This window comes from Esox lucius, chromosome 1, assembly GCF_011004845.1.
Source record: "Esox lucius isolate fEsoLuc1 chromosome 1, fEsoLuc1.pri, whole genome shotgun sequence".
NCBI classification, from domain to species: Eukaryota; Metazoa; Chordata; class Actinopteri; order Esociformes; family Esocidae; genus Esox; species Esox lucius.
The window spans coordinates 14,777,817-14,794,746 of record NC_047569.1 but is presented as its reverse complement, the minus strand read 5'-3'; the positions used below and the strand labels follow the sequence as shown (position 1 = coordinate 14,794,746).

General features: G+C 39.4%; 1 protein-coding gene across 1 annotated transcript; it reads left to right on the top strand.

Moving 5' to 3' along the window:
- Positions 1-607: 607 nt before the first annotated feature.
- Positions 608-12,197, top strand: cab39 (calcium binding protein 39). The gene is made up of 9 exons (XM_010902301.5): positions 608-797; positions 8,858-9,002; positions 9,261-9,425; positions 9,980-10,098; positions 10,310-10,478; positions 10,610-10,669; positions 11,056-11,121; positions 11,717-11,860; positions 11,945-12,197. The coding sequence occupies exons 2-9, from the start codon at positions 8,889-8,891 to the stop codon at positions 12,131-12,133; spliced, it is 1,026 nt and encodes a 341-aa protein (XP_010900603.1). The 5' UTR covers positions 608-797; positions 8,858-8,888; the 3' UTR covers positions 12,134-12,197.
- Positions 12,198-16,930: the final 4,733 nt, after the last annotated feature.

Genomic DNA, 16,930 nt, shown 5'->3' with positions numbered 1-16,930 from the left:
ACATGAAGACATGCCTTTGCAACATCAAAACTAGACTACTGCAGTGAAGTTACATTTTGGGTGTCCTGCAAAGCCCTGGGCTGGACCAGAATGTAAAAAAAAAACTACTGATTCTGGACCACTCACCATTGCAAACTGTGGAACCCCCTGCTTATAGCGTTCTGTAACTCTGACAGCACAATCATTGAAAAAATAAACACCATTTGTTCAGTCTGCCCTTCCCCCTAAACTCACTTCAATGTCACATTTTGTTTCAATTTTAAATTATATTGTAGTTTGTTGATATTTTTAAGATGCTTTAAATCCCATGTATTTTTTGAAAACAAGTCAAAAATAACAAGTAACACACAGGTTGTATGGATAACGAGGATGTATTTACATATAATTATATTAAATATATTTTCATAATTAATGGAAAAAGTTCATAAAGGTTAGATAACACATTATTGCTAATCAGTCACCAAAACAACTGCTCGGTGTTGTCCGCGTGGATTCACCTTTGGTCTGGAGGCAGTGATTTCATGATAAAAGAGCGTCTACTTATGGACACGCTATGACCCATGTGCCGTTGCTATAGCATTTCATCAGCAATAGAGGGCAGTAGACGTCATTTCTAACCAGTCGCGTTCGTACCGATTAGTACACAGAAAGAAATAGGAAACGTAACAAGCCATACAACATTTTGAACAAGGGAAGGCGACATATCAGGAAAACAAAGGAGTTTGCAGTCCGACGGGACATACATATTTTCCAACTGCAGTTCAGACACACTGGTGGAGAGTGAAAATATTGACTTGGTAAGGTTTGATTATATAGATTTTATTTTCTGCCACAATTAGTTAGCCTGCCTTGATACATATGCCAGGTTTAGCTAGTAACGGAGGCCTGTCAAATCTTTTAAGCGTAGTGAGCTATTAGTATGTTTTAGACTGGTTAGCTTGTCGGTAACTAACTAGCTCACGTTGACGTTGGTTAGTTATCAAACGTTTCTAGCATAACTAGACATGACAAGATACAAAGCCCTTGAAAAAAATGTAAACTAACAATAACTAGCTACTGTAGTGAACTAGCATTTGCATGATCGCAACGTCGACTTCAACCAGGAAGCCACAGTAAACACTAGCTAACTATCTACACTGTAACTAGTTACACAACAGTACTGTCCAAGGTTTTGTAATATGGGCTAGACTAACGTACTGCAGCTGAATAGTTAACAAGCAACATTGCTGATACAACTAGCAGTAAACTTGTGTAGCTAGCCACTGCTGTGAGGCCTCCTTTGCATGTATATTTAGGCCTCCCGTATGGACCTCACACAATGTAAGCTAACGTTACCTAGTAGTTGGAAGGCTAATGGTGCTGGTGGTACTGTGTATCACGACTTGTTTGGTGACATATCGAATCTGCCTCGCCACGCTAGCTAACTCAATCAGGCTAACTAACGCGAGATAACAAGCATGTATATTTATGTAGCCCAAAATAGCCTGTCTAACATGAACTGATCTTGTACGCCCAGTTTTGAGGCTCAGTGCATGGCGTGGAAAACGAGGGGCGGTGTTCTGATTCGCGCAAGCTGCTGCTAGTTAAGGAGACCGTTATTATGCATCGTTGACTGTGGTTGTTCGTATTTGGCTGAATAACTACCTTTGTCGTTGCTAACCGTCTTCCAACTAGTTAGCTAGTTTAACGTTGACAGCATTAACTAATCTTTCCGATTTAGTTATCCACTGAGTTAGCTGCTACTGGCTAGCATGCGCAAGTTGGTTGATATAATAATGCGATACCACCACTTACACAGGCAGTCTTTCCAAACTGAGTGTTAACCGTAGTAGTCAGCTATGCAAACTACAAAGATACATCTATTAATATTATTTTCACAGTATTTAAGTACGTAGCATGTCAACAAACATGCTTCACCTCTTTTCAACTTGACGTTTTGTCTTCTGAACTAGCTACGTCATTCTGATGTTAACGGGAATTATTGGTGTAATGAATGCTGCCTACACAAACCGTGTGAAAGGATTGACCAACATGAACTCCCGGTGAAATTGAACGATGCCCTGAGATAAACATTACCGAATTAGCAAGTAAAACTCATCAGCCTGCTTGGATCATAGTTCACATTGGGTTTTTGATGTCTTAAGTTTCTATTTCAGTTTAACTATTTCCAGGTTGTTAATAAATATGACACCATTATTTTCTACAGTCTCTATGAATGAGACTGTAGTGTAAAGAATAAAAAGTAATCAAGTTGCAGCCTTTGTGTTTGAATAGTGAGAGCAAATTGTGTGGGCATATACCAATCATAAACTAATTGTAATGCTAGAACGCGGATAGGCCAGCAAATTTTATTTAAATCTCTTGATTGATCAGGGCCTGGCCATATCGACTGTTACATTTGTTATGTTAAAATCATAACATTGCAGCCCTAGATTGCTTTTCTGGTTCGCATAATTGGTGGCCAATTAGAACCTAAATAGCGACTTTCAATGCATGCTGCTCCAGACCAGCTCTCACCCTTTCCTTTACAGCGCCTGTTAAATTGACATAGAATCTTAGTGTTCAGATGATGTTAGTTCAGTATTGTCCTAATCACCAACCAATATGTTCACCCCAATAATGGCCAATAACTATTGGACAATTCTGAATATTTATTTTGCTTTATTGAACTAGTCTTGCATTCCACCTGCTGCTTTTCCACCAGCAACATCTTTTACGCATCAAATATCACCTTTAAATTGTGTGGAAGGCCATTTTGTTTGCCTATTGGTCTTTGGATGGCACTTATGTTGTTCTGGCGGTTATCTTTTCCTCAGATTTTTTTCTGAACCCATAAATGGTATATAAACTCTAACTCCAACCTGCTGAGCAATGGTGTATGCAACTGTTCGTTCTTTATCGGCGGCTGATCAATAATGTCCTATTGAAAAATGCCCGTTGTGCCAAGCAGAGGTGGGGTGGCACTTGGATGCGCACTGGAAGGGAATTTCTTTGTTTGCCTCTTAAATACATTTTTGTTATGTCAAAACAATGTCTGATTAGCCTGTGTACTTTCTGAAAAAAATTCCCATATTTCTCTTTGGAATGCAACCTATAGCAAATCTTCTATTCCCATGGTGTGGTCACTTACAAAACTGTGTTTTAGGATGAGCGTGTTAACTTCAATGGGTGATCATGCTTACAATGAAGTCATTTAAGAGGCTGTTATTCAGCAGCTAGCATTAGGGAGTGCATACACTGCATTCGTTTATATATTTTGTTCCTGTGCTGGCTTGTGTTAATCCAACCAATTGCTTTGGCTTTGCAAGCACCCTACTCTGAGCTACACCCCATCATAAAACTGGGGGCAGTGCATCATTTGACATGTTCACTTGTTTCAAGTAGGTTTTATTGAAGATGGCTTGCCTCTCTGAACCTACAATAAAGAGCCTGCTAGCCTCTGACCTGCAGCAGCAATCTTTTCCTGTTACATTTGTTAGGCTAAAATTGTTAGGGCAAAGCAGTTAATGCAATATTTATGTAATCATGTATTTGTACTGTACTTGTCTACATGTTGTCTGTTAAGTTTGGAATTATGTTGTGACTTCTGTTTTTTGTGTGGATTGTCTCACATGACAAAAGGAGAGCCTGGGTGAAAATGTTTGAAAACCACTCCTCTATGGTATTTGTAAAACGGTCTGTTTGTGATACAAGCTCTGGTTTTTACTCAGTTTTGCTTTGGCCACCAATACAGGAAAAGTCAACAACATTATTTGGGTCTGCGTTAACAGCATTTTAGAATGGTTCGACTTTGACTGGGTAGTTCTAGCCCATGGCATGTGAGCAGGCTCGTTCTTGCTTTAGTGATTGGATTGGATGGCTGGTTGTATTCTTGGCCCCAGTGCTGGGATCTAATTCTAACTGTGGATCTCATGCCAAGACCGGGCAGAGTCTGGAACAGACTGCGTCAGAGTTTGTGTTCAGAGGTCAGAGGAAGATCCCACCAGCTGGAAACTGGTTGCCAAAGCGGACTGGCAGGTACTCCACCTCATTCTCCACTAAGCTTGTGGTGTGTACCTTAACTGGTCTTCAGTAAACATGATAACATTCATTTTCTACTGGAATGTAGGCTAGTGTTTTCCCTAAGTACATGGGGTTGCCAGTTAGACCTCCCCTTTGGCATTTAGACAGGATTGTGGCCAAACAAGCTCTATTTTGGTGGCCTCTGTTACATCCAAATTCCTTGATTTCTCCTGAAATACATTGTGAAATTATTGAATTAAGTTTTACCTCCCATATTAGCAAAAATAAGTTCTAGTATTTCATAGAAAGGCTAATCTTCAAGATAAAAATAGCTGAAAATGTATCAATTTACTGTTTCTTGTTTTTGAATATCGTCTCAGTGATCAAACTGGCCATCTTTAGATTACATTTATTTAATTTAAGTCTGATATTAATTGCCTCATTAAATGTTTTTGTTTCACTGCAGATCCTCACTGTGTATCCTCACTGCAGAACAATAAATACCGTGGTGCATCTCCGTTCCATGCACATTTTAACAGTAGGGCAATGTCAGCTAAAAAAATTGCTAATTTAGAAAGGTAAGAAGAAAGGTAACCTATTTTATTGTGCATTTCAGGCTTGAACATAATTCTAGCCTACTTTTTTGCCTGGTGATTTGCACTTTTCATTGTTCTGGGGTTATTTTTAAGCGTTTTAAACAAAGAGCCTTTCAGGAGCCAAATGAGCTCGGTCTTTCACGTGAACAGAGCCAGAAGAGCCGGCTCACTGAATAGACTTGGAATGCCCTTCACAACTAGTGCCAAGGATTTGTGCATATTTTATGTAATTAAAAAAACAAAGGAGCCAATCGCAAAGCTATTTTATCTCATCTGCAGGTGTGTAACTGGAAAAAGGCAATGCATAAAAAGCACATTTCTGCACATTGTCTCTGCACACTGTCTATGTAGTTAGATAAACCAGTTCCAGGACCAATTTTAATTAATTAGATGCGTTTAGCAAGCTGCCTAGCCAGTTCAAAAGGCTAATCAGTCCAGTATAGTACAATAAGCTATTCCTGTGTATGAATGCCATTGGGAGAAGGGATAGATGGGTAATTTGACGCACAGTTTGTTGAAACATTCCCAATAATGGTAGGATGTGTGCATGTGTAGTTGATGTAAATCTGTGCTATGTTTCCTCAACTTTTGGGAGCGTGTGTGCGTGTGGTCTAAATATACTCATGGGGACCAAATATCCCCATGAGTATAGTAAAACCAGATATTTTATTTTTTTATATACTCAAGGGGACATTTTGCCCGTTACCTGAAAACAAAAGGATTTTCTGTATTACTGAATGCACTAGGTATTAGTGGTGGGTATGGGCAAGTGCCAAGTGATAGAATATCATAATACACGTTACAATTCAATACATCACGATATCACAACTGAATCACGATACTTACTGAAATGCTAAAGAAAACCTCAAATAATATTAGGCTATATACTTGCAATGGACAATATTTAGCTAATCCCCATGGGCGACCCCTAATAAAAAAGAACTCAATTTGAAATGACTTAGAACTTCTGAATGTAACCCTTTAGACCCCAATAGAATTCTAGAACGCTGTTGTTGGTTACTGAAAATTCCATAGAATAAATTCAATTTTCTCACACATTTCAAACAAACAATAATTGCAATTACATGTTAACTTTGTTTTAAAGAGCACATACTCTTCTTTAATTTGACCATATATTAATGTAATTTGTAATATATTTTTTCTCCCATTAACAGTCAATAGAAATAATGAGTTTGCATAAAACAATATATTGCCACGAGATTGAGCCAGAAGTCAAATTAGGTCCGTACAGCTAATATTATGTTGATAAAGTAAGCACAAGGCAAATCAAGATAAACAAGTTTTTATAAATGATATGGGGAAGTATGTTGCGTACATCTTTTGGCAGATGCAGGACATCATCGCGCACGTCGTCAGCGAAGCACAACATTACTGCTTCTTGGCTAGCTAGTGAAAGTTAGAGCTTGTTGTACAAGCAAAACATTTACGGGCAGACAACTTTATTTTAGTCTGACAGACGAAACAAACCGGACAACTAGTTACCTAGTTAGCAATGGGATTTTCCATATTTGAATGAAATCGGAAGAAATGCGAGAAAACAACCAATTAGTCAGCTGGCTACACATCTATACAACGCTTTTTATTACAAGACTGAGCAAGCAACCATCACAGCCCCACCGCTGATGTGCTTGTTTATCAAGTTATCAAGACAGGGTTGCTGTTGCCATCTTAAAGAGATGTCCATACTTTATGCTGTGAAATGTTGGTAAACACAACTTATAGCCACAGTTTATTTCTTACTCACTTCGACATCATTATCGCTTTAAAGGACGTTTCTAACCTCATATCATCAAACAACGCAGAAACAATCTCTTCTAACGTCATGGCCGCTTTGGCGCGAGCCTTTTGAGTAAGACAATTTAATAAAACAAAAAAGTTAAATGACACCATACCCTTTTCTAGTTTTATTATACGACATCCATAGGAATACGGTAACATACTTTTTTATCAGGTAGATTTTGTGATATTATATATATATATATATATATATATATATATATACAGCTATTTATTGTTAAAGAAACACGTCCGTTCAGCGACCGCTACAGTAACTTAAAAGACGATTATCGACTTGATGATAAATAAACATTGATTCTAGAGATCAGAATATCGATACAATATTGTGATTATTATTATTTTTTCATTAAATCATTGTATTGGCACAGCACTTCTAGGTGTGATTGGTTTCCTTAGTAAAATGTTATGTAAGTACCCTGTGATCTTTTTCCTTATTTCTAAGTAAGGATTAGCCTTCTTCATCTGTTTTTAATAGCTAAGAAGCATAAATTAGTGAGCAAATGAACATCACTGATGCAATTTGGTACACTCCATTGGCGAGCTTCTCACTTCAGCATCACTGGTAAATTAACTGATCAAATAATGACAAAAATGTATGATGAACGGTGATTTGTACATCGACTTTCAGCTGAATTTCTTTTAATCCTCCTGAATGAATCCACAAGGCAGCAAGTCCAGACATGAGCTTTCTTTCCTAGGAAAATCCAAATGAACTTTTTGCTTTACATGTCTTGATATGATGCCCACAAATGCTTCATGATTTACAGATAGAAAAGCGAATTTACTTCAGGCAATGTAACTAGTCAACACAGTGTTCCGTCATGCCAGAAAACAATAGTTTGGCTGAAAGGATTTGATATGCTGCCATTTACATTACGTTGGACATGGCACCGGAGGCCAAGGACCATGATGCGTTCTACTTCTCTCACGTAGAGCCTAATATTCCAGTGCAACCAACCACAGAGCGCACAGGTAGCGGGAGGCGGGACAGCAGTCGAACGAACAGTGATTCGCAACCAGTACCATGTAGCTGTACATTCATCGCCTGTCAATAGATCTCTTCCTCAAAAAAACTATAAATAAAACAACAGGACAAATTACTTAAGGAAATAGGTTTCATAAAAATAACTGGAAGGTATTGATTGCCAATTCAGGTGAACGAACAATCGGCCTGAAATAAATTTAAAGCAGTTGGCTGATACTGATTATTAAATGTTTACCTATAAATGGCCAACACCAATTGCTGGCTGACATCATTGTATCCCTACATTTTTATCATAATACATTTACATGTTACTATGTTGCCAGGCACTGAAATAGAAGCAGGTTCTATTTAAGAAGCTCAACAAACTGCAAGTCCAACCCTTCTGTTCATTGGTCTAGACAAGCATTCTAACCCACATTGGTAGTTGACAGATGAACAGGAAGCTATTATTCGAATATAGTTACTAAGAACGAACCGTGGGTTAATCCTCGGAGTAGTGAAGGGTTTTTGTGCGATATATTTTTGTGTATCCTGTGAAGGTCCACTACAAGAAAGGACTGTGCATGTCAAGAAAAAAACAACAACCCAATATTTATCACCAAGTCACATTTTTGCACAAGAGCAAGCGATCTCATTTTCCATGAATGTTTCATGCTGCGTTCCTCTTGGTCAGTAAATTGATTGACTTATTATTTGGCCCGTGTCACAATCACGTCTGGTGGAGACTGACAAATTCAATTTGCACACCGCTGGTTTAGTCATGTGCTAAGTGCGTTTTGTTTTCTGTAACTGAACAGGTTGACAGGTCTTGTAAAGGTCCCTCTGGAGTCGGGTAGGGCACTGGACATTCTACCTCTCTAATCATTGACTAACACTGACCAATCAGTCATGTCCCAAGTCACTTCACTATAGGGTGCAGTCAGTCAGTCAATACTGTGCATAGTCCCAAAGTTAACAGAACTGCTGCAGTAAGCCGACCATGTCAACCGTCATTGTTGGAATAGGCCTAACACCTGTCTCACCATGCTTGCTATAGAATACTAATGGGAAAGTGAAAATAAAAAATTCTTTTTAGCTTGGTTTTCTATAACCGATTCTGTTAGTGGTGTGATTCATAGTATCGGTTTGAGTCAATGGGTTAATTTCTGTCTATGGTTTATGATGAATTGTGAGTCACATTGGCAGGTAATAAGTCATTATGGGTGAGTCTGTCTGTTCGGTCTTGTTAGTTTGGCGAACTCTGCCCTGTATTATATTCCCTATGTAAACTCATAACCCAGGGGGTTCATGGGAGAGCGCTGATAGGGCCTTACTGATGATTGGCTCCTCAGTGACATTTCTGTGAAGGCAGTATTAACATCTCTGGTCTGACCATTCAGTTTTTGTCTAGCAATCCCTCTTCCATCAATTATCCTGTTCAGTTGTTTTATCTTTTCACCCTTTTATCTGTGGATAGGTGGACTGGTCGCTCTCGGTAACTCGCCACCATGCCGTTTCCATTTGGCAAGTCCCACAAGTCGCCGGCGGACATCGTCAAGAACCTGAAAGACAGCATGACTGTGTTAGAGAAACATGACATCTCTGACAAGAAAGCTGAGAAGGTAGACAACCTATATATATATATAATTTTTTTTTTATGTCACCAGTCTGAATGACCAAACTAAGTGGGAGAATGCCCCAGACTTCTGAAACAGGAACATTCTGTACAAATTTGGTGGGAGGAAATTAAGTGTATCATAGAGCAATTTCAGGACAACATTTGGTGTGTGTGGGCACGGTCATGGAACTCTGTATAGACTGTGACAGGCAGAGACGGCTAACTAATGTTACGTAGAGAGCTAATTTGTGTGCTTGTCCAGGCCACAGAGGAAGTGTCTAAGAGCCTAGTGGCGATGAAGGAGATTCTGTACGGTACCAATGAGAAGGAGCCCCAGACTGAGGCGGTCGCCCAGCTGGCCCAGGAGCTCTACAACAGCGGTCTGCTCAGCACCCTCATTGCCGACCTGCAGCTTATCGACTTTGAGGTGAGACACAGAATGTTGTCCGTTTGTCAGCCTCTGCTCGGAGAGGGATTTCCATGTATCTCTGGGGTGGAGTGAAATGGCGTTGTGTCTCTAACTTGCACATTTTCTGACTCACCATGCCTGGCAAGTGCTTTGTAGTAGTTGGTATGTTTTTGTCATCCTGAGTCATAGTGTGGTGGTGTGAATCTCGTCTTCCTCTTTGGCATGCTCCACATCCTTCTGTCAGTCAGCTGGCCTTTCTTTTATGGGGAGGCTTCATTTAAATGTTTTTGTATTGTTTTAAATGCCATAGTACCCCAGTAAGGATCATATGAATATCTGTTTCTCACCATGACATGTCTGCGAACATTGTGTTTAGAATTGAATAAGTGCCAAGTAAGACTGCATCACCACTTGAAATAATGGGAGTTTACAAGTCTTTTTTAATAAATTTTTTAAATATTTTTTTGTGGAGATTTCTTTGTGAAATTCAGGTGTATCTATAACCTTGTTTCATTGGGGTGTGCGTCCTCTGAGAGCGTCTGTTTTGTCATGTCACCTGTCTGAATAACTAGGGTAAAAAGGATGTGGCTCAGATCTTCAACAACATCCTGAGGCGTCAGATTGGGACACGGACGCCTACTGTGGAGTACCTCTGCACCCAGCAGAACATCCTCTTCATGCTTCTCAAAGGGTGAGCCCGGGTGTGACAAACCTGCACTGCATCCTGCCCTGTCCGGAGTGACAACTAAAGAGATGGGATGATCACAGGCCTTGACAGACACTGCAGACATCGACTGTGTCCTCTTTCATATTTCCATGTCATGTACGTGGCTGGCTGTGATGCATGGAGTGTTCACTGTTCATACCTGAATGCCTCGTTCCTGTGTTAATGTTCCCGGCAGATACGAGTCTCCTGAGATTGCCCTGAACTGTGGCATCATGCTGAGGGAGTGCATCAGGCACGAGCCGCTGGCCAAGATCACCCTGTGGTCAGAACCGTTTTACGATTTCTTCAGATACGTGGAGATGTCCACCTTTGACATTGCCTCAGACGCATTTGCCACTTTTAAAGTGAGTCCTCAGAACGGCTGCTGTTCTTCCTAAGGCCTGCATATGACTGGGGGTTTCTTGGGACCTAGGTAGATGGTGTGTTGTTTGTTTGTTTAGTTTCATTGGTGTAAGTGTCTGTATTCCCTTTCCAGGACTTGCTAACGAGACACAAGATCCTGAGTGCGGAGTTCCTGGAGCAGCATTATGACAGGGTAGGTCCATCTTCTGAGAAAATAACGTTTGAAAAAGTACCTCACGAAGTCTTATGGAGCTTTTCGGGGATATGCGAAAATGTGTTTCTGCTAATACTATCCAGAAAACCCTGATGAATCAAGTTAGCTGAAACACATTCAGCGTTCTTTAAACAAAACCTGAATTAACACACACAATATGCTTAAGTGAATTTGCAAATACTCACGAGTGCTTGCATTGCCACTGAAAACTCCTTTATGCTACTACTGATTACAAAGCTCACTGTGTAGGAATGTAACTATTTTTACTTGTCACAAGTTTGCAACTAAGGGAGACCGTTGCAGATACAATCTGAAATGGCAGCTTGACAATCCCTCTGGCATTGTCTTTTTCTCCTCCCCTCCAGTTCTTCAGTGAATACGAGAAGCTACTCCACTCAGAGAACTATGTGACTAAAAGGCAATCCCTCAAGGTGAGTATCTGGTCCTGTTCCTGGTGTGTTAAACAACTTTCTTGAAGTATACGTGGTGTAGAATAGGCTTCTGATAGTCATTTTCATGTCTTAAGTCCTAGTAAAAGTCCGTTCTGAGACCGCTCCAATTTTGCCTGTGTACCTACATTGTCCAGCAGACACACAGCAATTATCACCAATGATCACACTACTGAATCTCTGCATGCATTTAAAGATGGAAGCAAACTGACGGTCAATGATTGTATATTTTTGTTCTCAATATTTCATTGGCTTTTAAGGTTATATTTAAGGTTTACTATGGCCACGTGGTAACACATTGAAACTGGCAAGCTTTTCCCAAACACAGTTTTCAAAAAGTGACCTAATCCTGTCTCATACGTTTTGTTTTTGACTTTGACATCATCCGTGTCAAAGTGTATTTGTATTTCATGTAACACAATATAATGTGTGAAAGTCTAAGGGAGTTGAATACTTTTGAGAGCCACTGTGTTTCTCTATTCATTTTATTTACCGTTCCCATCATAGCCTTTACTAATTGGTCACGTATCACAAGCTGTAAGCTAATTGCATGTTGTTTTTCACTCAAACAATCTAGTTGCTGGGAGAACTGCTTCTTGATCGACACAATTTCACCATTATGACGAAATACATCAGCAAGCCTGAGAACCTCAAATTAATGATGAATCTTCTTCGAGACAAAAGCCGCAACATCCAGTTTGAGGCTTTCCATGTCTTCAAGGTAAAAAGAAAACAAGTCTTCAGTAGGAAGGTCATTTTTCAGTACTATGGATTGTAACTGTTTCTTGTCTCCCTTACTTGGTAGGTGTTTGTGGCCAACCCCAACAAGACACAACCGATCTTGGACATTCTTCTGAAGAACCAGACCAAACTCATCGAGTTCCTGTCCAAGTTCCAGAATGATAGGACGGAGGATGAACAGTTCAACGATGAAAAGACATACCTGGTCAAACAGATCAGAGACCTGAAGAGGCCGGCCCCACAGGAGGGCTGAGGGGAGAGGTTCTAGACAACGTCTGGATAATGGACTCCGCAGCGGCTGCTGTTCCGGTTATCATTTTTTTAAGTCAGAAGTCTCAAGCTCATTCTGCTGTTAATGCAATGGACATTAGATCATTATTTTTTGATTATTTTTTTTTTTTTTAAGTTGAAAATAATAGATGATGCTGCTTTCTTGCGCATTAATACATGTGGATGGTAACATAACAGAGTGAAGGTCATTTAAACAAACTGTAACAATGAAATGACATTTGTGCTCTATGCAGACTTCCTGGCGCACGCACACACACACACACACACACACACACACACACACACACACACAGAATGCTAGAATATTAGCATAAACCTTACGATGAAAAGGTACTAGCAAAGTGAACATTGTCGTGTTGGTTGAATGCCTTGTTGAAATGTGAGCTATATGGCTGTACTTGGGGCTCAACACTGGGTGAGTTGCCATTCCCAGTCTGTCTCTGTAGTTACAGTGCAACAGATGACAGAACACATGAGCATTGCGGTACCAGCTATAACTCTTATCTATGCCTTCATCATACAGCAGCAACAGTGATGCATTTTAAAGTGTGCTTTTAAGTGGCATCACACTGAACCATCCAGCTATTAGTGTTTTAAAACAGCACAAAGCGTATGGTCTGGGGCAAATGCTAGATATGAATTGGGTTTCTGTTTTTGTTCTGGGATAGGGTGAATGTGTACATATGCCTTTTTTTGCTTTGTAGATTTTTTTTTTTTAAACATTGACATGAATATATATTATATATATATTACCTTACATCAAGTTTTCTGGTTAATTGTAATCAAATTAATTTTAAAAATCGTAAGGGCGGGGGTATCTGACATTTTGCATTTCATTTTACTGCAGAATTGAAGTGTTGACTGGTTTTTATTTGTACATAACATCCAGGTAGGGCCAGCTTTTATGTTGTTAACCTATAGGACATTAATGATTTGTGTAGTTGAAGAATGTCTTGGTATTAGCCCAGATCTCTTCTTAACCACCCCCCCCCCCCACACCCCCATTGTTATTTGATTAACTTGTACACACTGCTAAAACATGCTGGGGTGCCAGGACGGTGGGAGTGAATTATGGAGGGGAATGGGAGCGCTAACCCAACCAGGATGAAGCCTGTGTGGTTGTGCTTTGTGGAGTGCTGAGTTGCCAATATCTCCCAACTGAATTCTAATCCAGGGGAGTTGGTGGAGATTTGTGGGAAGAACAACATTGCCCACGTGCCCCTCAGTTTACCTGCTCTTGTTTATTGTATTTTCAGCCCTTTCTTGTGGTGTGGGGCTTCTGCACCCCATCTATTGTGGTGTGGGGGTTAATGACGTATAAAGATGTTTGCTAGTATTTGGCACATTCTATTTTCCCTATTCACCCCGCAGTTTGAGCCTTTATTATTGGGGGTGAAATTCCAGTACAATTTAAAGCATTGTGCAAAGCATTGCTGGCTGAGCAAATATGGCATTTAAATCGCAGTATTTATTTCTGGGATGGAGATGATTGGATGATATGAATATAATACATGTGTACTGCTAGGCAGACCGGTTGCAGTGAACATGGCCAGAGTGATGTTGAGCCAAGTGCTTTTGACTGAAAGCACAACCATGCATCCCAATAGATGACTGATCAGCCATTTCATAGTGTATACTAACAGTGAACAGTATGCTAAATCCCAGTATTTTTCAATGCACACTTTAAATTGCATGTTCCTCTACTGGGTATGTAAAAACTCTACAATGTTGTACTGGAATTTTTTCTCTCTAAATATTTAAAGAAATGAAAATTAGAAATACATTGATGCTGTTTGACATCTAATCTTTGACTCCAGTCCCAGCACATAGAGCGTGTCAGAGCTTTCAGAAGTATGACAAAGGTTTGGGCTCTACGATCTAAACGGAAATAAAGGAAAACAAATTTGGAATAAACTGAACACTTTGTCTGTGTTGATATCATTTTCTCTGTGTGATTTGAAATTCACAAACGCATGCCTTTTATTTGTTTATTCTTCACCCATTTTGCCACTTTTACCCAACGGTCTGTTATCTTCCGCCTTATACATCCATGTGTTAATGACATGGCCCTAACCGATGCCCCTCTGTCACTGAAGATCACTGACATGGCCCTAACCAATGCCCCTCTGTCACTGAAGATCACTGACATGGCCCTAACCAATGCCCCTCTGTCACTGAAGATCACTGACATGGCCCTAACCAATGCCCCTCTGTCACTGAAGATCACTGACATGGCCCTAACCAATGCCCCTCTGTCACTGAAGATCACTGACATCCCAATCTTACATTGTCTTTTTACAGAGTTCCCAGTTGTCTTGACAGCACCATCTGTCTCTTCACACTCCTCCTTTTACCAACGCTGCATTCTGTGACCAAGATTCCTTTAGTTTAAAAAGGAATGGTTTATTAATAGACCATACCAGTTGTAATAACTAATTACACTCACATGTATTGAATTAACTAAGAAATGCTGATTGCCTTATGGCCAACAAACTACATTAATCATATGCTAAACTTAGCTGTGATGCTTTTAAACCATAATCTATTCAGAGAGAGATTGATTTCTTGTTGCAGATAACTGTAAAGCATGTTTAGGTATTTACATAATAGGGGTCGGCCTGTGAAACAGTTTCCAGTCAGAAATTCCGTCTCACCACTTGCGTGTTTTTGTAAAAAGCTACAATTAATAGAATTAAGAGGATATCGTTTTTACTTGTTTAGAAGCTATATGATATTCCTAGACTAATTGTTTAGAAACATTGGAGTAAAACAAGCTAATGAGGCATTAAAACATTCTATAGAGTATTTGTTTGTAACTTCAAAATTTTTTTTAGAGAAACTTTGTCCATTTATATTAAATATCTTGAAGGGTTGATTTTTTTATAACAAGGTATCTCATGTCTTGTGGTTTCCAAATTAATGGTGCTGTTTTCAGGTGAGTTGAAATTGTATGGTGATTCAGAGGAACAAACTATAAATCCAGAAAATGGGACGAATTCTCTTTAGTAACCAAGATATTGCTAAATCTAATCCCCAAGATAGCAGAGAGATAGTGGCCAAAAGAATGCTAACTGGCCACAAATTATGTCATTATACACCCAATCAAACAATGGAGACAATGTGTTTGGTTCTTCAGTTTCACCATTACATAGTTTTATTTTTCTTATTAGTTGTCTTACAGGAAACCTATACCATTTGAACAGAAAGAAATGGGTTTAAGTCACAGGCATTCAATTCAGACTTTTCCCTCCTCTTCTCTCAATGGAGCATTGTTAAATCTCCACTGTTTAGTTTGGTGTGTGTTGACAAATGATAACTGACTGGGAAGTGTGGTCTGAAATGATAACTGACATGGAGGTGTGGTCTGAAATGATAACTGACATGGAGGTGTGGTCTGAAATGATAACTGACATGGAGGTGTGGTCTGAAATGATAATGGCATGAATCTGAGAATAAATTGTATTCCCTGTGAGATCAAATATAAGAAAAGGTTGTCTAGTTGGGATTTCAAATTTTGGAAATTTGGGTAAAAGGTATATTCATGAGAGTGGGGGTTGACCAAGTGCAATACTGGTCAATGCAAATTAGATCTGCAATTCCTTGAAAGCAGGTGAAAGTGCTCCATCTGCTGGAAGAGGCTGATTAAAGTGCTCCAGCATCAGGATGGGATCCACAGTGAAGTTTCATAACAGTAAGTGGCTTGCAAGAATATAGCTTGTCCTGAATGTTGGTGTTTATAATCAGCTTGTAAAAAAATGGACACCACAGTATATATGTTATCTTTACTAGCTGGTACTTCTGAAAGTCTAAATGAAATTCTCTTAGCTACTAATATACTGATGTCCTTGGCTGGTACACTGGCAGGTAATTAAAATACTTCGACCAGTCCTTCTCTGCCCCAACTTTAAAGATTAATTCGTATTAAGGCATGTTTCTTGTAGCATAGCCACATCACATGACAGGGAATTGAAATTTCTTTGACAGATATATTACAGGAGATAAACGCAGAGCTTTATGTAAAAATAACAGTGAGTGCAACTCAAAATCACTGGAAGAAAACATGCAGACCAGTTGATACCTGTGTATTACTTTGTCAAGATGATTCGATTATAGACAGTGGAGATCCCACAGGAAATAGTGATCGTCTGCTTCATTAAGTCCTGCCCAAATTAAATAATATCTTGTCAGCAACATTAATGAAATTGAAAGATTGATAAATAGAACATTTTACACCTGAAATAAAATTATTAAACTCTATATTTAGCCTGTCAATTAATATCATTTGGTTAACGTTTACTTAGCCACAATCTTACTTACCTGTGTGTGAGTAGTTATCGGATAGATCAACTTTAGTTTTAGTACATCATAATGAAAATGTTGAGAATTGCAACAAAATCTGTGAAATACCATTGAATTATCATTATCAAACAAAGTACTGTGTACCCTAATACATAGTCTACTGAGACTAAATAGAGCTTTTCAGTCTCAATGCTAATCACTGTTTGGCAAAAGCCTACCACCGCACATTATCCTGAGAATGCCCTTCCCACTGTAAAGCATAGTGGTGGTAACTTCATGCTATGTGGATGCTTCTCTGCATCAGGGCCTGGAAAGCTTGTAAAGATCGAGGGTAAATGGATGCAGAGTGGACAGAGAAATCCTGAAAAAACAGCAGAAGTCTGCCAGAGACCTGGGTCAAAATTAATCTTCCAGCAGGATAATGACCCAACACATTCAACCTCAGCAACACTGCACAGGC

Bases quoted from the DNA above. Each gene is read 5' to 3' on its own strand.
- cab39 (XM_010902301.5), top strand. From the start codon at position 8,889: ATGCCGTTTCCATTTGGCAAGTCCCACAAGTCGCCGGCGGACATCGTC. The intron at 10,479-10,609 runs GTGAGTCCTCAG...TTCCCTTTCCAG, and splicing joins ACGCATTTGCCACTTTTAAA to GACTTGCTAACGAGACACAA. The intron at 11,122-11,716 runs GTGAGTATCTGG...CAAACAATCTAG, and splicing joins CTAAAAGGCAATCCCTCAAG to TTGCTGGGAGAACTGCTTCT.